Source organism: Lissotriton helveticus, chromosome 10 (genome assembly GCF_964261635.1).
Source record: "Lissotriton helveticus chromosome 10, aLisHel1.1, whole genome shotgun sequence".
Classification (NCBI taxonomy): Eukaryota; Metazoa; Chordata; class Amphibia; order Caudata; family Salamandridae; genus Lissotriton; species Lissotriton helveticus.
Genome location: NC_136071.1, coordinates 434072414 through 434093565, shown reverse-complemented (window position 1 = coordinate 434093565; position 21152 = coordinate 434072414). Strand labels below are relative to the sequence as shown.

The following is a 21152-nucleotide window of genomic DNA, read 5'->3' as shown; positions in this document are numbered from 1 at the left end:
ACGGAGGTTAGAAAAAAAAATGTTTGATTCAGGTCTGTATGTTTCTGAAAGCCAGGAAAATGGTGATTGGAGCACACAAACCTTTTGTTGATGCCATTTTTAGGTGGAAAAACAGACACTTTTTTGCAGAGCACTTTTTTCTTATTTCCCCCATAAACCAACAATTTGCTATATTTTGGCCATTTTTGTAGTCCCTTCCAGGGCAATCATCAAACCCTAAGTACCTTTGAGATCCACAGAATGTTGGAAAAACACGGACGCATATTTGGCATGGATACCTTATGTGGAAAAAAGTTATGGAGACCTAAGATCTCAGCCTTTTACTGAGCAGTCCTTTTTGCACTGTTTGGGCAAGCGGCAAATTAAATATCAAATTAGATCTCCTATTTGAAAGACGCTATCTGGGCCACTTACAATATTGATACAATCTGCGACACTTTCAAGACAGTTTTTATTTTTCATTATGCCATCCTCTATCCAAAGAGTGTCAGTGCATGCGTTGTTTGCATGAAGAAGACCAGCACATGTTGCCCCGCAGGCAGGCTTTAAAAAATGTGTGATAGACAAAGGTGAGCATCCCTCCTCTAACAGCAGCTTTAGAACCAGAAATCCCATATCTACCCTGCACACAGGACTCACTCTGCCAGTGTTGGACTTAGAGAAATGCTGGGTCAAGACCTTGAACCGCCCCTCTTTACAGAGAGCAGTCATGTTCAGCTTCAGGAACCACTGCATTGGCGGAGTCTTGGGTACTACAGGTGATAAATTACTACTACACATATATAGCTGAATCTACCTATACTTTGGTTTCCAGTTACTGATAATAGGTGTCAGCTATTATTCAATGCTATTCATTTAATTTACCTTAGAAGGATGAAACCTGAGTGGGTGCACTGGGGCTTGTACCTGCGACCTTCCTGTTTCGCATAGATCTCCCAGGGGATGCAAAATTCTATGTTGCCGGCTCTCTAAATATGTTCTCTATGTGCAGCTTCACTAGCATCACTCCACTCCACTCCACCCCAATATACTTTTGAATGTGTTTAATCCAAGCTCATTCATCCTTTGTGCACAAGGCCACGCTGTAAATTTGTAAACAATATGCCGCCAGTGCGCAAGGCAAGTGGAGGACAGTTGAAGAGAAGAACATTGTGCAGAGGAAGGTGGAGTGCACATCATCATCCTTTGATGAGGCACTGGCTTGGTCTTCTAAGCCTTATTACTGCCATTTGGGGACGCAGTTATTGTAGTGCAGAAGTGTGACCTGCATTTTAGGGCACAATGTTCTGCCTGAGTTTTTGTCTTCTAGGTTGCAGAAGGCTGACATGTTGTGTCAGTTATACTTTACAAAAATGTAACATAGCTCAATACAACAAAGATAAATACATTAAAATGAACATCATAAACCCCTAAATTGCATAATTCAACTGTTTTACTCTCCAGTCCTGCCCACGAGACGAGACAGCTTTTGTGTAAAGTGATGTTTCTCAGGCAGGAAGTACTGGGGCTGGCTTCAAGCTGGAGCACGCACAACATTGGAACAATAAAGTATGAAAGCAGAACCTGGCTATGTCATCCTTCATGACGCAGCAATCACAATGCACATCTTGTAAAACAAAAACTTCAATCCCACCCCTCACTCCTGCGATCTACTAAAGGTCAGTTCTCAGGAAGACTCATCTGCATCTGCTTCTTACACAAAAGGCATAATGGAATTTCTTAAGTTAACCTAGTCTTTCTCTCTTCACTTCAGTGTCTGGGTCTCCTCCATCCACCTACAAGACTACAGGCAATACACTTCCATTGTCTGTGAAGATATTGTCACCTCCGCTCTTTACCATGCTAGATCCGAGACATTCAAATGGTCCCACTTTGCTGTGAAAATTAAAACTTTAAGGGTACACTTCAGAAGACATTTGCTCTAGCATTTACAGAATTTCCTTTTCGATTGCATTAGATTTTTGCTTTATTTAGAAGATATATTTTCCAATGTTACTTTTATCGGGTGGTCACAGCTTCGGTCACGTGCAGACTACAGCTCTCGAGTCCAGCCATTACTTTAAACTTCAAGCCCTGAGCTGGTCAGCTATCCATGCTGAAGCAGTGGTCTTTCAATACCCTAGCAGTAGACAGACTGTTTGACTGATTTTGGTGCCCATCAAAATTACCTAATATAGCACAATCTCACTTGTAAATGATACTTCTTTCTACAGTTTTGTATCTTTAAAGTGGGTGCTATCTCAAAAATCTACACTATGTACTATGTTCCTAAAATCCTGCATGAACATATTTCCTTGACTTAAAACTTCTGATTGTCGCTCTCCATGTTTTCTTTGATTGACCATTCTCCATACATTCTGAGTACAGGCTATTCTAAGTCATGTGAAGGTTTGCCTTAATCAATATTTGTTTGTATTTCTGAAACTTGCCCACACTTCATCTCAAAAACCTAGCAATACCTAATTTTCTTCTGGTTCTATTACTAATCCAAACTACCATCTACATGAACTCACATATCCACCACTAATGACTATACCTATTTAATTTAATCAACCACAAAGACTTTGCAGTAAAAGCATGGAATGGTATCTGTTGAAAATGGCCCTTTTTGCAGGGGGAACCCAATTATTTTGCCTTCCTCCTCCTCTGTTTTTGACCTTGTTTTTCTGCCTTTAGGACTCTGATCACTCTACCGCTGCTGACCAGTGCTTAAAGTGCATGTACTCTTATCTAAAATATGATGGCAATTGGTTTATCCATGATTGGTAGATTTGGTTCACTTATATGTCCCTAGTAAAGAGGTATACCATATGCCATGGGGATGTAAATCAAATGCTACTAGTGGGCCTGCAGCACCGATTGAGCTACCCACAGAAGTAGCCTTTAAAACCTAACCCCAGCCTACCACTGCAGGCCTGTGGGTGCACTTTACTGCCAACTTGACTGGTAATTTTCAACAACTTGCCAAGCTTTAAACCCCCCTTTTATTAAATATCAGTTGCCACTAAGGTAGACCCTAAGTAGCCCGTAGGGCAGGATGCGGTGTAAGTAAAAAGTAGGACATGACCTTTTTTTTTACATGCCCTGGTACTTACAACCATCCAAGTTTGTTTTCGCTGCTGCGAGGCCTGCTTCTCTCATCGGTTACCTTGGGGAATTCCTTAAATACCCTTTTTAACTGTAATTCCTGATTGCAGAGGAGTAGCTGCTTTAGGTTTCATATAACTGGTAAAGTTGGATCAGGTATTACTAATCTAGAAACTCCACTTTTTGCAAGTGGACATTTCTACGCTCTTAGCTGTCTTGTGTGCCTGGATGTGTCTCCAATACACATCCAGCGGATGGTGACAGCTACACTTTGTGCATTCCCCCTAGACAGCCATGAGTACAAGACACTTAGCTGAATCTGAATTCATCTGCATACTGTTGGGTCTTCCTGAGCAAGAGGGAAGGGAGGAGCTGACACATGCACCTCAATAGGTAATGGCCTTGCCTCACACAAAACACAGATTTACCCCCACACATAGGCTGGTAGACAGCGGTGGGCTCAAAGGAGACGTGTAAACCACAAAGGCTTTGCTTTGTAGTCACCTCCACTTCAAGGACACATTTGGCAATAGGTATTGGGTCTATGACCCCCTCTCATTAGTTCACTTTGGGATCCTAAGGAGACTGCCAAGAGGAGCTGTACTACAGGAGGAACTGCCACTTTGCTACCTGCTCTACTGTGTTGGCCTGCTGCCTACTGCCTCTGACCTGAGTGGTGAGAAGGACTTGACCCGCTCTCTACAACCATTTGCAACCTAAGTAACTCCAAGGGCTTTGTTGGCATGCCGCCGGGTCAGAAAATGTCAGGGCCATCAAAGATTTCATTCGCACAAACGACCGCTGCTAGGCTGTGCTATTCTGAATCCTGACTCGGCCTGACACACCCTCAACCAGTCCTGGGCCTTCACAGAGTGTCGGCAGCCGCTTTTGGGCATCCACATTCGTCAACACAGTGCACCGATCAAGAACCGTCATGTCTGCCTTCTCGAGAGCAGACCATCGTGTTAGTCGACTTCGCCAAAGCCCAAAAGGCAGTTCAGCGCAACCCGTGCACTTTGCACACATCAAGGAAAGAAGGGTGTCTGCCCTCTGTGACTCCAGTGACTGCATTGTATCCAGCATGGGGAGACTCCAGCAATGTGGGCCCCGATCCAGAGCCAATGCTGCAAACCCCTGAGAAAGGTACTGTGCACTCCGGGACTTACAAGGTCTCTGGCTCCACCCAGCGCTCTCACTGGCAGCCCCGAAAGGAGCAGATCAGTCTCCCGCAAACTTGACATTGCATTTTAACTGTAATAACTTTGGAGGCATTGCACTCGTAACTGTAAAGAACTTACTGAAAGTGCAAGGGCTCTTTCAGCATTGCACATACTTGAAGTATTCGTAACTTAAAATGCTTTAATGGGATTCTTATCATGTTTATCTTGTTTCAAAGAGTAAAAGAAATACCATTTTCATATCTCATTGAGGGGTCTTTTTTGTGGCGTTTTCAATGTGCTATTGTATCCACGTATGCACACCAGCTTTACACATTGCCGCTCATGTTAAGCCTGACTGCTCTGTGCCAAGCTATCAGAGGGTGAGCACGGGCTGATTTTAGTGTGTGACTTACGCTGACAAGGATTGCAGTTCCTACTTGGACAGGGTGCATACCTTTGGCAACTAGAGGCCTGATTTCTAACTGTATCCGTGAGAGCACAAGACTTATCTCAATAACCAAGAACAAACAATGCATTAACCAATAACCTCAGGTGCCAGAGCAGTATGGTACATGGCGTAAAGCACTTCAATGCCTCGTAGGGGTAAGAAGTGTCATATAAATGCAAGTACAATACAATACATACTCCCTAGTAGTACAGAGGACTGTAGGCAACTGAGCTGTGGGGGAGGTGGGGGTTAGTAGGGCAGTGCACGTTTGGCAGTGATTTTCTGGGAAGCCCTTAAGTTATGTTTAATTGTCACTGGATTGTAGTTGGGTTCCCAGTGCCTCACTACCACGGTTTCTAGAGCTCTGTGGGCTGTGTCCCCTCAGAATTAGATTATTTTAGGTGAACTGACTGATCATGGGGAAATAGCAAACATTCGACATCTAGCCTGCTCCGAGTTAAGAAAGCTGGGTTTACACCCTTGAACAAATTGTTAACGGGTCTACCATAAACAGTGTCACATTCTGGACATCCTTTTTTGCATCCCATCTTTATCTTTGCATGACCAGAGAGTTATGTCGATTATTTAGACTCATCCAATGAGGGGTATTGGCTTTGTCAATGTTTTTAGCCATATTGTACAGCACCATGGCTGCTGTGCAGCATGGCTGCAAGTTTTTTTTAAAACTTTTCAATAATGCAGGCAGCACTGGCCATATCAGAATGCTTTTTTCATTGCTGGTGTGAGGGCAGGGCGGGAGGCACCACAGAGGGAGGGGGTGCAACATGGAGGGTGAGGGTAAAAAAAGGGCTATGATGCAGCCAGCACTCTTTTTTTGTTTGGGGGGGGGGGGGGGGGGGTGATGTCAACCAGCAATTGAAGGAGAGAAGGTGAATGAGTAGGGGCAAGATTTTTCTTGCTGACGGGACGGTGGACGTGCAACACAGATGGGTAACTAAAACATTTTTAAAAAGAGAGAAAGTCACGTGTAGCCAAGGTACGGATTAATAATTTCTTAAAGTCTGTATTGAACCGCCCAAGAATCGGTAGGTAAGGTACGGATGAAAAGTTTCTTAACAAAGTGTGTATTGAATCGCCCAAGATATATCAGAGCTCTGCATGTATGTGTGTATATCAAAAATATAAATAAAACTATGTGAATTATGGCAAGACTTATTGGTTTCTCATTAATACACCAGGCAGAAATTGTTAAAACTCTATTACTCTGGATGACTGATGCAAATTGTGAATACGTTTTTTATGTACCGATATCAATAAACATCTTGCTAATAATATTCAAGGTTGTGCTTTCATTTCTATACTACTTTGTCTCATCATCCTGTAATGTTCAATTCTTTCTGTATGCTACAATTAAATGTGTGCACAACAAGCTGCATCTGGGGGGACATTCATTTTGATAACCTTGTTTCTTAAAATATTTAAGCAACGGGAAACCCCTTACTTCTTAATCTTGCACTTCCACTGCTTCCCATTATTACAGGATTAATGTATATAGATTATTCACTACAAAAACAAAGGTTACAGAGACGTTTAAGCTAGGAAATAGAATTTTAAAAACCTTAGGAATTCACTAAAAAAACAAAGATTACCAGGATGTTATAGTTAGGTTCAGATTTTACACACACAAAACCATAGAAACTCAGCAGTAGTTAGAGATAGCTCAAGTAACTAGAACTCGTGCCCTGAGGTAATTATAATTCGCATCCCTGCCATGCACAGCTTTCTCATCAATAATTTTACAGCAAATGTTGCAGAGATATTATCAATGATGTCATAGAAGATGTCATGAGTGATGTAATATGTGGGGTAACAAGAAGTGCATGGCAAGGACACGAAGTCTAGTTACCTTAAGGCACAAGTTATAGTTACTTGAGATAACTAACTATAACTGCTGAATTTTTATGGTTTTGTGTGTGTAAAATCTGAACGTAACTATAACATCCCTGTAGCCTTTTTTGTTTGAATTTTTAAGTTTTTTTACATTTTAGCGCCAGAGACCCTATGTTCCGGGGCCAAGTCAATAAAGTGTGGGTGCTCTGGTGTGGACTCAGGGCACCCACTATCTACTTGGGGGGGAGGGCGGAGGGGGGAGGCGCAGGGGGAGCCTCAAGGCCCCTGCAGCCCCAGACACACCCAGCGAGAGCCGCCATTGCTCCTGCCAGCTTCATGTGGGTGGGAACAATATTCAGATCTGTTTCTCTGTCCTCATCACTGCAAGCTGGGATACAGATCTGAAGTCCACTACTAGCTAGCGGGAGCATCTTTAAAGGCCCCGGGGCATGTGGTTCCCAGGGTAGAAATCAGCCCGTGAGGAGGGGCAGTGTACTCCCCTCCTACTTTATATTAAGGACGTGCCACGAGTGATGGGGTCCCCAGGGCCAAAATCAGCCAAGGATTGGGGGCACATGCCCCCTCTCCCAGTTAATTTGCAAAGCTGGGCCCTGGAGTACTCAGGGCTGAAATTGGCATGGGGAGGGGGGCCGTGCACACCCTCCCTCCCAAATTATATTTACAAATCCACCCTCCTACCGAGACATGGCCCACCCAGGGAGAAGAAAGAAAACAAGCACAGGACCAGCCCTTTTTTTTCTTTATTTTGCAGCAGATTCGTAGATCCTCTGCGAATCTGCAGTAGCATTTTTTAAAAATGTTTTTGGGGCCAGGTGGGATCCCTGGGGGACCCCATCCCCAGGCTTAGGGGGTCAGGGTATTCCTACCCTGTCCCCTTCTTTTTTTTCTGTGTTTTTTTTGGGAGACTCAGGCTGAGTCTCGAGTCCAAAGATGGCTGCCACCACTTCCTGGTTGAAGTGGTGGCAGCTCATCAGATCTCGTCATGAGATCTGTTGGATCCACAGAGGCTCTGCGACCCTAAATATACATACTTTTTTAGGTCGAGCCTGTCAATGCGCTTGCGCATTGAGCTTGCGAGAGATATTGGGGCTTAACCAGAGCTTAACCATCGGCGATTGCATGCAGTGCCCGTGAAAAAAGCGCGTGCACTTCAAAGCCACCAGCCTCCCTCCCACAGGCATCTGAAGCTGTGCGCTCTGCCTCAGGCATTTCTCCTCCCCTAATTATTCACGGCCGGCCGGCCGTACTTTCACTTTCACGGCCGCCAGGCCGTGTCTCGCGTTTCTCCTCCCCCTTCCCCCGCCGTCGTCCCTCTTCCCCCCTCCCCTTTTCACCACATCATGTGCTGAGTGCCGCGGCTTCATTATCCGGTTTGCCGTCTATGACTCACTCTCAGACCCACATTCAGCTGTTGCAGTCACTAATGGAAGTTGCTTGAGCATTGACTCAGTGAGTAAACTGACACCCGTTTTGGCAGCTCCTTGGCCATGTAATTGCGTCTAAGCCCTTAATTAATTAGACCTTACTGTTGATTCTTAGGTTTGCCGTCATCACCGCATAACGGAAGCGGCAACTAACCCCAAAACGCCCAACCTTCCTTGTTAAGGGATTAATCACAAACCCTTGCAGAATCCCGGCTTTTTCATTCCTTTTCGGCACCCCGGTAAGAGTTCCTAATCCCATGGGTTCCTTATTCAGAATGCGCCTACTCTCCACCCTAACCGTGCCCCCTTGTAATTGCAGGCTTCCGAATCAGGCTTGCGAAGCTCCAATGTTTTAATTGGTTTTCCCCGAGATTACACAGTAAATGTAATAACTTAACTCTTCGTTTGTATCACACTTACTGTGCATGGCCGCATTACATTCTATAGCCATCACCGGGCTTCGGGATTTTTCCCGCAAATTCATGCATTTTTCGTTTTTTTTAAAACCACCGCCACGTCGTTTCTAATATTACCTTCACTCCCCTGCCAATCATTCCAAGCCGCTTCCCGCAACAGAGACACTACGAGAATTAGGACTGCACAAAGTAATTCTGCTTCTTCTTAGTTCCTCACTGTTCAGTCCGCCATTGAGTCAATTGACACCACCATCAGCAGATGTCGGATTGTAAATATCGATTCCTTGAGCATTCTTAAAATGTCAACGTTGCCCTTTATTAGGTTGTCAATCACAGTTTTAGCACTGCACTTGATATGGCTATTTGACAGTGCAACGGATGGTCACAACACTGCGACGCAATTTCCAAACACCTTGCAACAATGACTAGCCTTCACAAAATGGCCATCGTGGAATGTACAGTTGATTGAGTCAAGCTTTATTACAAATGTCACAAAAAGATGTTAAATAACGCTATAGGTGTCACATTTGCAAATTCAATAAATATTGGCATTTACAATAACAAAATTAATACATTTGCTATTATAAAAACATAAACATAACTTAAAAAATTATTACATTTACAAGACCAATAGCTCCAACTTTTCTAATGCGAGACCTATTGCATTTCCAATGCTTGTTTTAATAACTCCACAACTACTGATGTATGCAAATTACAAAAAGCACTCTTTCTGGACCAAGATCTAGCTTTCTGCCAAATTTGGTGTAATTCCATTTAGCGGTTCAGGCTGTACTCAAAACCCCTATGGGAAATTGAATGGGGAAAGTGTGTTTTGGGACCCCACCTTTTACTTGCACCCCCCCCCCCCCTCACCACCCCCACCCAGCTTGACGAATCACCCTGAAACTTTCCAACCAGCAGTTGAAGTGAGAGGTAAACTAGTTTTGAAAATTCTGGAAAGAATTGTCAAATGGCACCAAGTGATTAGCAAAACAGAAAACATCTTTCATAAGGAAACTAGGTCCTAACTAGAACAACCTCACCAGTAGTTAATAATTAGCTTCCCTAACAATGTACAGGTAATATGAGGTCAGTAAAAGATTCTCTAATACAGTTTGGGCATTTCAAGCTACCCTCACAAGCAGCATGGACAGTGAGAAATCTTCTCAAATATAAAAGTCAATAACGCTTACACTTCAAGCCACCATCACATACAGTACCCTGTTTCCCATCTGTTCCAAATGTTTGTGGTTTAGGTTAATAATTCTCCCCAATAATGGTCCCAAGTAATTATTGTCCCCAGTGACAACACTTCCCAATGAAGGCTGCTCACTAATGATTATCAGCCATAAATGATAACCCCATTGAGAGTTTTACACAATAGTGTCTGCCCCCAAATGATAACAGTCTTCAGTTACATCCTTTGCAAATGACTGCTATAATGAATGATGACTGCACATAAAGCGACTGCCATCAATGACTGAACCCGAGACAACTGTTCTAAATGATGACTATAACCAATGATAATAAAAAACAATCCAAATTTAGACTACTGCCAATGGCTGCCCCAATAATAGATGTCCTGTTAATAAATGTCCCAGTAAAGGAAAAGTTCCAATTAATTGCTAAGAACAAACGCCCCAAATGATAGACTGCACACAAATGATTAAGATCTCCAACAACAAATCACACCTGCATTTAATGATGACCATCTTCAATGGTAACAGTTATCCAATGACTTTTTACTCACTTGTAGTGCTGGAAGAGGTCACCATTGATCTTGTACTCTGCTGTGGCATGGCCTCCATGCAGGATTGTGAATCCCACTCCTCATCCTGACGTTGAAGGTAACAGACGAGATGTGACTCTGTGGAGAGAGAACCAAGCAAGATGAAACTGGATCACGGTGCAAGATCTTTAATATATTCACACTATTGTGCTCTAGTTCCCTTCCTAGCATGGCTGAAAGCAAGGGCCATGAGGTTGCCTCTTATACCCAGTCCACACTGCCTGGGCCGCAACAACTGAAAACAAGGTCAGAGTTTCTTAACTCAAGTAATTCCCGCGAAAATAGAGCCATCTAGCAAATATCTCTCATTAGGGTGTAGGTGGAGCTACTGGCAGATTTATGACAAACTTTTTTCCCAAAAATAAATGCAGATGCAAATTGACATGTTAAGAATATTGTGCATCAAAGGAACTGTAATTGACCTCTAACCACAACACAAACAAACTGGGCAGTGTGAGAAGCGGTGCATTCCCTTTCCACAGCCAGTCCCTTCTGAGCTCTCCCCCATGGGGCTTAATTTTAGGTCTCGCCTACAAGACAATACAAGCTGTCTGTTTGTGAAAGACCTTTGATGCTCTTACTAAATACTTGCAGTGGACTTAAAGGCCATCCACTGCTTACCATTGGTCAGCTTTATTGTCACTGGTTTGGTTGCTTCTTATTCAATGGCTTTCCGATTGATAGCTTTTATTCGATATGCAAGATATCCTGTAAGCATACACACAATACAGCCATTTACAGTTCTACAAAAAACATCGTTTTTAAAAAAACAGCGCTATTAAATGCACATATTAAAAAGGTAAAAGACATAAAATGCCAAAAATAAATTAGCTAAGAATGAATTAAACCGCTACTGACAGTCTCTTGCAACGAATCAACCAAAATTGTTTTAAAAATTGAGCTATACCACATACAATAGGGGGGGAGGTATCCGTCATTAAGATGCGCAGGGCTACTAGATAACTACGAGTGCCCATGTTCCGACAAAGGGGTTTAAGCCAATAGCTCCTGGGCTTTGCATAATCCGGGCATTCAAATAGGATGTGCGTAATGGACTCAATCCTAGTAGGACAGCATGCACAATAGGGGGACGTGTGGGCACCTGATGAACAAGTTACTTACCTTCGGTAACGCTTTTTCTGGTAGATACTATATCTGCCTGTGGATTCCTCACCTTGTGAATACCCCCTTGCGTCAGCAACATTCGGAAATTCTTTTTTCGTAGCCTCGCGCCGACGTGGACTCCTGACGTCATAGAGACACGACCTCGCTCGCGACTCCGCTGACGTCACCGACGCCTATAATAGGCCCACGCCGGCGTGATGACATCAGTTCCGCCCTTTTTTCCGTGCCATCGAGGCACACGGACGGACCAATGACAGTAGAAATATACAAGTATACACAGTACACAGTACTCAAGGCAAAACACACAGTGTTAAGCAAAAGCAGGAAAGCAACTGAAACATTTCCTTGACAATAAAATATATATATATATTACACTACAGTAACTCTGGCATAGAAGAGTGGACAACGGGGAGGCGGGTGGGTCGGTGAGGAATCCACAGGCAGATATAGTATCTACCAGAAAAAGCGTTACCGAAGGTAAGTAACTTGTTCTTCTGATAGATACATCTGCCGTGTGGATTCCTCACCTTGTGAATAGAGTCCCACAGCAGTCCCCACTCCCGGAGGAGGGTGTCCACTCTTCTAAACCAGGAAATCCTGAAGGACAGAGCGCGCAAAATGGCCGTCCCTCCTCACTTCGGAATCCAAGCAGTAATGCTTCGCGAAAGTGTGGAGGGAAGACCAAGTCGCCGCCCTACAAATATCCTCCACAGGCACACCTCTAGCCAATGCTGAGGTTGAAGACTTAGCTCTAGTTGAATGAGCCCTTATACCCTCTGGTGGTTCCTTACCGGCCAAAGAGTAGCAGATCTTTATGCAGAGGACGATCCATCTCGATAAAGTCCTTTTATGGACCGCCCTTCCTTTCTTGCAGCCAGCAAATCCAACGAAGAGCTGGTCCTCCAAGCGAAAGTCCTTGGATCTGTCCAAGTAAAAGGACACCGCCCTCTTAGGGTCCAGACGGTGCAGTCTCTCCTCCTCCTTGGAAGGGTGAGGGGGAGGATAGAAGGTAGGTAGGGTAATGGACTGTCCTAGATGGAAGGGAGTTACCACCTTAGGCAGAAAAGCAGCCCTGGTCCTAAGAACCATTCTATCAACATGAATGGTCAGGAATGGGGGCTTGGAGCTAAGAGCTTGAAGCTCACTAACCCTCCTTGCCGAGGTTATTGCAACCAAGAAGACTGTCTTAAGGGTAAGAAGCCTCATGGGACATTTGTGGAGAGGCTCAAAGGGAGCCCCCATCAAAAAGGTCAATACAAGATTTAAATCCCACTGAGGCACAATGAAAGGTGAAGGAGGGAACATATTAGTAAGACCCTTCAAAAACCTTAAGACCACAGGAGACTTAAAAAGAGAGGGCTGGTCAGGCAAGCAGAGAAAAGCCGACAGCGCCGACAGGTAACCCTTTACCGTGGCAACCGCCAGACCCTGCCGCGCCAAAGAAAGAGCAAATTGTAGAACATTAGACAAATGGGCCCTCAAAGGATCAACAGACCTTTCCCCACACCACGTGACAAATTTCGCCCATCTATAAGAATAGATGGACTTAGTGGAGTCACGCCTGGCTGACAAGATGACATCCACAACGTCAGGCGGGAGGGAAAAGGAATTCAGGTTGCCCCGCTCAATCTCCAGGCATGAAGGTGCAATGTCTGGAGGTGGGGGTGTAAAACCTGCCCCTCCATCAGAGAGAGGAGGTCTGCCCTGAGAGGGAGACGGAGCGGCGGGTGAGAGGAGAGGTGGAGTAGATCTGTATACCACACCCTTCTTGGCCAATCCGGAGCGACCAATATGACTTGGGCCCGGTCTTGGCGAATCTTCCTCAGAACCCGAGGAATCAAGGGTATGGGGGGAAACGCGTAAAGGAGTTGATCTTCCCAACTCAACTGAAACGCGTCCCCCAAGGCTCCTTGCATCGGATACTGGAGACTGCAGAACGACAGGCAGTGCGCATTCTCGCGAGTGGCAAACAGGTCCACCCGAGGAGTCCCCCACATCTGAAAGATGTCGTGAACCACCTCCGGGTGCAGCCTCCACTCGTGGTCGGCAGAGAACTGCCGACTGAGACTGTCTGCACGAACGTTCAGAACACCGGCCAGATGATTTGCCATCAGACAAATCTGATGGTCCTGAACCCAGGACCAGAGACGCAGAGCCTCTCTGCAGAGACACTGCGACCCTACTCCTCCCTGCTTGTTGATGTACCACATCGCAGTCGTGTTGTCCGTCAGGACTTGAACAGACTGACTGCGAAGGGAAGGGAGGAAGGCCTTGAGCGCCAAACGTATCGCCCGCAATTCTAGAAGGTTGATGTGAAGCAACCTTTCCTCTGGAGACCAAAGGCCTTTGACCTCCAGATCCCCCAGATGAGCACCCCACCCGAGAGTGGATGCATCCGTTATCACCGTGGCCACCGATGGGGGAAGTTGAAAAGGCTTTCCTTGGGACAGATTGCCTTCCACGCCCCACCAAGACAGATCCGCTGCAGCTTCTCTGGAGATCCTCACTGACTCCCTGAGGTCTCCGCTGTGCTGATACCACTGCCTGCGGAGACACCACTGGAGCGCCCTCATGTGCCAGCGTGCATGGTTGACCAACAGAATGCATGAAGCCATCAGACCGAGCAGGCGAAGGACCTTCAGGACTGGAACGACCGCTCCATTGTAAAACAAAGGAATCATCTCCCGTATGTCGCGAATCCTTTGAGGGGGAGGGAATGCAGGACATACGGTTGTGTCCAGTACCGCACCTATGAACAGGTTGCGCTGGGAGGGCACCAGGTGAGACTTGGGTACATTTATTGAAAAACCCAACCTGTACAACAACTGGGTTGTCTCCCGCAAATGATGGAGCACTCTCACTGACGACTCCGCTTTGATCAGCCAGTCGTCTAAATAAGGGAATACCGGAATCCCTGACCTTCTGAGATGTGCCGCCACCACTGCCATCACCTTGGTGAAGACTCGAGGCGCAGTAGTAAGTCCAAACGGAAGGACCGCAAACTGGTAGTGCTGCGATCCCACCGTAAAACGGAGATACCTCCTGTGCGACTTCAGGATTGGGATGTGAAAGTAAGCATCCTGCAAGTCGAGTGACACCATCCAGTCTTCTTCTTGCAGCGCTTGAAGAACCTGAGCAAGGGTGAGCATCTTGAATTTCTCCTGTTTCAGATAGAGATTCAAGATCCTGAGATCCAGGATTGGACGAAGCCTGCCATCCTTCTTCGGAATCAGGAAATACCGGGAGTAGCATCCCTGACCCCTTTCCTGCTCTGGGACCACCTCTATCGCACCCTTTCTTATCAGAGTTAAAACTTCCTCTTGCAGAAGAGACAGATGCTCCTCGGAGCAATACCCTTGGCAAGGAGGGAAATTGGGAGGGAATTCCCGAAAGGGAAGGGCATACCCATTTTCTACAAGATTGAGAACCCAAAGATCTGACGTAACCGATTCCCAATCCTGTAGAAAATGGGTAAGCCGGCCCCCAACCGGACCCACATGATCCTGAATGTCGGATCTAGGGCTGCTTCTCAGGGGCAGGAGGGTTGGAGGAAGTGGAGGAGGAAGAGACCTGACGTCCACGAGGACGCACTCTTTGCTTTCCCCTGTAGGACCTGTATAAGGAGTTTTGCTGCTGCTGTTGTTGCTGCTGCTGCTGTTGGCCTTGCCGGGAATTCCGAAAGGCAGGACGGCCAAAACCTCTGAATCTTCTGCCAGTTGAAGAACCTCTCATTTGGAGACCCAGGGATTTAGCAGTCGCCTTGCAATCTTTAAACCTCTCAAGGGCCGCATCAGCCTTCTTCCCAAAAAGGCCTGAACCATCGAAAGGAAGATCTAATAATGTCGCCTGAACATCAGCCGAAAAGTCAGAGGATTTCAACCAGGCAGACCTCCTAGTAGCGACAGCAGTGCCCATAATGCGCGCCACAGAGTCTACAGTATCCAAACCGCTCTGAATGACCTGGCGAGCCGCTGCCTGAGCGTCAGAGATGACTTCCTCAAAATCCTTCCTGCTGTCATCAGGAACTTTTGGAACCAGAACATGTAAAGAGTCCATCAGAGCGTGTAAATATCTCCCCATCAAGCAAGTGGCATTTGATGACTTCAATGCCATACTGGCAGAGGAGAAGGACTTCTTTGCCACCTGATCCTGCTTCTTTGCTTCCTTCTCAAAAGGAACCTGAGGGAAAGCACTAATGTTCTTTTTGGAGCATGCAGCCTGAATGATCAAACTCTCCGGTGAAGGGTGAGAGGTTAAAAAGGCAGGATCATCAGGGGCAACCCTGTATCTTCTGGCTACACTTTTAGAGACAGCTGGAGCAGACAAAGGTTTTTTCCACACCTCCAGAATGGGCTCTGTTAGAGCCTCATTGAAAGGAAGAAGAGGTTCCACCACTGAACTCGGAGAATGGAGTACTTCAGTCAGAATATTAGATTTGAAATAATCTTTATTTCGGCCAACGGCCATAAAAGAGACACATATATACACTCATCAATTCATACACAATATATACGTGAAATCGATTGAGGCAATAATTACATTAATATGGTGTAAAATTAAATTCTCGCCAATAGAGTCAAAGACATAGTTCATTCAGCGGAAAAATACAAACTTTTAACAGCAAGAATCACTATTAAAATTTATCCATCTTCAAAGCACCTGTCCCATTTTCTTTCGGACAATAAACACTGAGTAAAGAAACCTACTGATACTAAATACAATAAACTGTGCAGTATTTGTTTTAAGGATTCTATATGCTACAAGGCAAGATCTAGTTCCTAAAAGAGCACACATCGGTTTGAGCCATCTTTTCCGAGCATTTAAATATGCTTTACATATGAACAACATATGGACCTCATTCTCTTTACATAGATCTGAGCACATAGGACATCTCTCACTTGTACTATTAGGACAATCCAGTATTAGATTTGAATTCTGCTGTAGGCAAAGTCAACTTAAGCAGACTGGCAGCCTTTCTCATAATCAAATGATAGGGTTGAATGTCCTTAGAAGGAGTACTAGAACCTGATGGTAACTCCCACTCTGGAGAGAAATCCAGGCTTCCTGCTTCTGCCAAATCTTCAAAAGTATCTTCATCCAACTCACCCTCCTCGAGATCAGATTGTGAGTCCAAAAACCTCCTTTCCTCCAGAAGGCGCTGAGCCTCTCTTCTGGATCTCATCTTGACCCGTTTTGCCCTCGGATCCACCATCGGCTCCGACGGATTCGGAATCGACGTCGGGATCGAATCCGCAGGTTCAGAGGGATGTGTTCTAGGTCGACCCGGAGCTGGTGAAGCCGGAACCGGCGTCGACGGCTTCGGTGGAGCCGGAAAATGCCACGGCGGCGTCGGAGCCGGCATGTAAGGCATAAACGGAGCCGGAGGGTAGGAGTGAGGGACTCCTAAGTTAAACGCCAAAGGACCCATGGGACCCGAAGGTGCACCAGAGGGGTACCATGACCTCGAAAAGACTCCATACATCGCGTTGAGAAACGCAGAAGGGTCCTGGCCTGGGGCAGGAAATGGTGGATGAAAACCTTCAGGCCTGTCTCGAGGAGCGTTCGGATTCGGCTCACTTAAGGGCTCGGAACCCTCATCCTCATGAGGCTCCTCCTCATCTCGGACCGGGGACGGCGCCGGAGATGGATTCGGAGCCGGATTCGGAGTCGGAGACGGAGCCGGAGACGGCGCCCGTGACTCAGAAGGGGAAGCCTCACCTTCAGGTTCTGGATCCGAAACTTCAATGGTCACCACCTTCGAACGAACCTTCGGTGACCTCGACCTCGACCCCGACTCCTTACCAGAACGACGTCGGGACTCATGTCTCCTCTTCTTATGTTTCCTCTTCTTCGAAACATGGTCCGAAGCCGACTTCGAAGACGACCTTCCTCTAGATCTAGACCTGGACCTCGATCTCGACTTCGACCTCGCCCTTCGAGAACGAGACTTCGACGATTTTCCTTTTCCAGCTTTCATTTTAGCCACCAGGAGCTTCGCCTCTCTCTCCCTCAGGGCCTTCGGGTTCATTTTCTTACACGAAGAGCAGTCCTCCACATCATGGTCCGAGCTCAAGCACCAGATGCAGTCGCTGTGTGGGTCGGTAATGGACATCATTTTGCCGCATTCTCTGCAGGGCTTGAAGCCGGTCTTTTTTGAAGACATTGTCGAAAAGACAGGATACAGAGACGCAGAAAATGTTAATAATAAAGACAACAAAGTATCCGTTGGCTACAGAGATTCCCGATAACCGTTAGCGTCGACGACGCGGAAAAAAGGGAACTGATGTCATCACGCCGACGTGGGCCTATTATAGGCGTCGGTGACGTCAGCGGAGTCGCGAGCGAGGTCGTGTCTCTATGACGTCAGGAGTCCACGTCGGCGCGAGGCTACGAAAAAAGAATTTCCGAATGTTGCTGACGCAAGGGGGTATTCACAAGGTGAGGAATCCACACGGCAGATGTATCTATCAGAATTCCACTTTGAAACCAATGCCCCAAGTGGAAGCGAGCCCACTCTAAATTTAAAATATAGTGCTCGGTCGACTGGAAGAGTTATTAGGTCCAAATAAGGCTCGAAGGCTACAACATCCTTTACTGTTAAAAAGGCAGCAGTGGACTTGCAATGTTCTGGGTTTGTAGCTAGCTGTTCCGCAACCCAATTCCAGTAAAGTCTCTTCAGCACCTCTTTTGGTGGAGCCGATCTTGATGCCCAACAATCCCCCAGTCCGATTTTCTCCAGAAGTTTTTTAGTATCTCTCAACCATCTTATTTTTGCCCAACCGCCCAAACTCATTATCTCCGCCAACCCATCAGCGTATGATTTTAACTCTTCGCCCCTCCAAATGCGTGCCCATAGAAGGAGTGGGCGAAGCCGGGCTTGGTCTTTAATGTTCTTACAGCCTGTATCCAACAACACCGGTACGGTTGGGGTACTCGATGGGATGGTGATTATGGATTTCAGGAGCTTACTCTCTACTGTTGCCAAGGCGTCCAGACAGCAATGCCCCCACAGTTCGGCCCCATACAAGGCTGATGTTACTACCTTAGCCTTGTAAATGTCAATTATTGGGGTAAGCGACCTCCTAGTTGATGCCCGAAATTCCCTCAAGAGAGCTCCTCCTGCCCTCTTGTGGTTGAGGACCATCTTAGCAATGTGAGGTGACCAGTTCATGCTATCCGTAATCCGAATTCCGAGATAGTCAAATTCGGATACTTTCTCCAAGGCAACAGAATTAAGAATAGGAGGGCGGCCCAGTTTCCTTGGAGGATTTAGGACTAGGAACTTAGTTTTTTCCACGTTGATTACTAGTCCCTTTGCAATACAGAAATTCTGGAAACGAGTTAGCAATTTCTGGAGACCTTGCGGAGTCTTGGAGATCAAGAGCGTGTCGTCCGCGAAAAGCAGGGTTGGGATCCGTACTCCTCCGAGGCAGGGGGCGTCGGATGGTTCTTGCTGGAGATATTCCACCACCCCATTCACATAGAGTGAAAAAAGGGTGGGGGCCAGAACGCATCCCTGCCTCACACCCCTAGACACTGGTATTTTCTCTGTTAGCTCTCCATTTCTTCCCCAGCGGACCTGAGCAAAAGTATGGGCATGGAGGCTAATGAGGAGAGACAAAATATAAGGCGGCAATCCCAACCCATAAAGCACCCTCCATAACTCCTCCCGGGGAACTAGGTCAAAGGCAGTCCTCAGGTCTATAAAGGCCAGGTATAGACTGCCCTTGCCTAGCTCCACCACCTTCCACCCCAGAAGTGCCAACCTGAACACCTGCTCTGTTGTCCCCATTCCTGCCCGAAAACCTGCCTGAAAGTCTGATAATATTTTATTTTCCTCCACCCAATGAAGAATCCTACCAAGTATAGCTTTGCCTGCTATCTTTTGGGTGGAGTCTATCAGGCTTATTGGGCGGTAGTTCCCCGGGGTTTCTCTACATCCTTTTTTATAAATCGGGACCACCACCGCCCCCTTCCAGGAATCGGGCACTGGCCCTCCCATCATAATGTCGTTAAGGAGAGCTGCAATGACCCTTCCCCACTCCATTGGGTGTGCCCGCATGAGATCCCCCGGAAGGCCATCTGGACCAGCTGCCTTGCGGGGGGCTACCCACCCAATTACCTTTTCGATCTCTAAGGGTGTGAAGAGATTATAGGTATGGGGTTCGGAAACTAATGGGGAGATCACCCTAACATTTAGTTCCCCTTCTGCCGGGAGGTATAGAGCCCCAAAGTGATTTACCCAGCTTTGTGGGGGGATATTACAAGGTCTCATAACTTCCTCTGACCTATTCCGGGAGCCTACAAGGTTCCAAAAGGCCCTCGAATCCCTGCTTTTGCTCGCATGGAGTAGGTTCTCCCAAAATTTCTCTTCCCACTCCATCCTGGCGGTTTTAAGGGAACTTTTATAGGCCTTTCTTGCTTCCAGTATGCCACCATGGGATTTGTGCTTTACTGCTTCAACAAGCCTTGTTTTATGTACCCTACATGTTTGGGTATACCATCCCTCACCTTGCTTTTTGCTTCGGTTGTTTCCTGACTTTCTAGAGGGAATGGTGAACACATTTGTCAAGGCCTCTACTAGAGAGACAAAGAGCCCGCTCACCCTTCCCACCCCTTCCATGGCAAATCCTAGAGTTGTCACTGCTTGGATTAGGAGGGTTGAGATTTCTCCAATCCTTTCCTCAGAGAGGACCAATTTGGCCCATTTTAAGCGTCTTCCACAGAGTAAGACTACAGACTCATCGGGGGGAACTAATACGGGGTTAATAGGGCCCTTTTTTGCAAGGCACCACCACTGGGCCATGGTTAAGGAAAGTGGATTGTGGTCACTTTCAATCGTCGGGACCACAACCATATCCCTCACATGGTTCCAGAGACATACATCTAATAAGATGTAGTCTATTCTAGAGGTGTGTCCTGGTCTATTATAAGTGTGGGCCCCTCCCTGTCCAGAGTTGTCCTTCCATTCACGGCCCTTAGATTAAATTCAAGGCTCAGGGAGTATAGCTGTAACGCTACTTCTGTCCATCTCCTAATGGGTGGAATCTCTAATACGGGGATCCCTCTCCTAGTGTCCTCCTCGTCCTGGTCTAGGGCAACATCCGAGCCCAAGGGCTCGTACGTGCAATTCATGTCACCCGCGACCAGGGTACATGACTTGTGTGGAGTTTCATTCAGAAGGGTCTCAAGGAGAGATAATACAGAGGACTTCCTACCACCCTTAGTCCCCCTGGCATAGACATTATAGACATTTAAAACTAATCTTCCCCTTTGATCTCTTAAAATAATGTTTTGAATATCCGGACATCCTGTCTGTGACTCCTCTATTCTGCAGTCTAAAGAGGCTGCTACCCATATGAGCAGTCCGCCCAAAGGGCGTCCTCTCCCTGTTTCCGAGGTTAGCGCAGGTACAGAGAAGGAGGAGAAACCCACCCTATGTACCGGCTCCAAGCTCCAGGTCTCTTGGAAGATGCACAAGGAGTGCTCATCAACCCAGGCATTCCAATCTGGGAGAGCCGACTTTCTTGCGATTCCTGCGACATTCCAGCTGCAAACCTTAAAAACTAGGTCCGTCACAGCTGGTGTGTCACTGATCGCAGAAACACTACTATCTGTAGGCCTCACAGAAGGAACTTGCAAATGACTACTATCTAAAGGAATGTCCATAGAGGCTACCAGCCCACTAGCACTTCCAGTTGAGGGAGAGATAGTTCGGATAGATGGTGTTACCATTGGGTCTGTTCTATTCACAATTACTTTAAATGTAACTGCATCTGTATATTCACTTGGATCTCCCTCCTCCAGTCAGCAGCACCCTGGCACCCACAG

At 46.5% G+C, this 21152-nt stretch overlaps 1 protein-coding gene across 1 annotated transcript in view; it reads right to left on the bottom strand.

Moving 5' to 3' along the window:
* The window catches only part of SEPTIN12 (septin 12), a 539550-nt gene that overhangs the window by 370453 nt on the left and 147945 nt on the right, over positions 1 to 21152 (bottom strand). The window contains exon 3 of the mRNA XM_078662920.1: positions 10158 to 10274. Coding sequence (XP_078519046.1) covers positions 10158 to 10274 — 117 coding nt within the window. The remainder of the gene's footprint in view (positions 1 to 10157; positions 10275 to 21152) is intronic.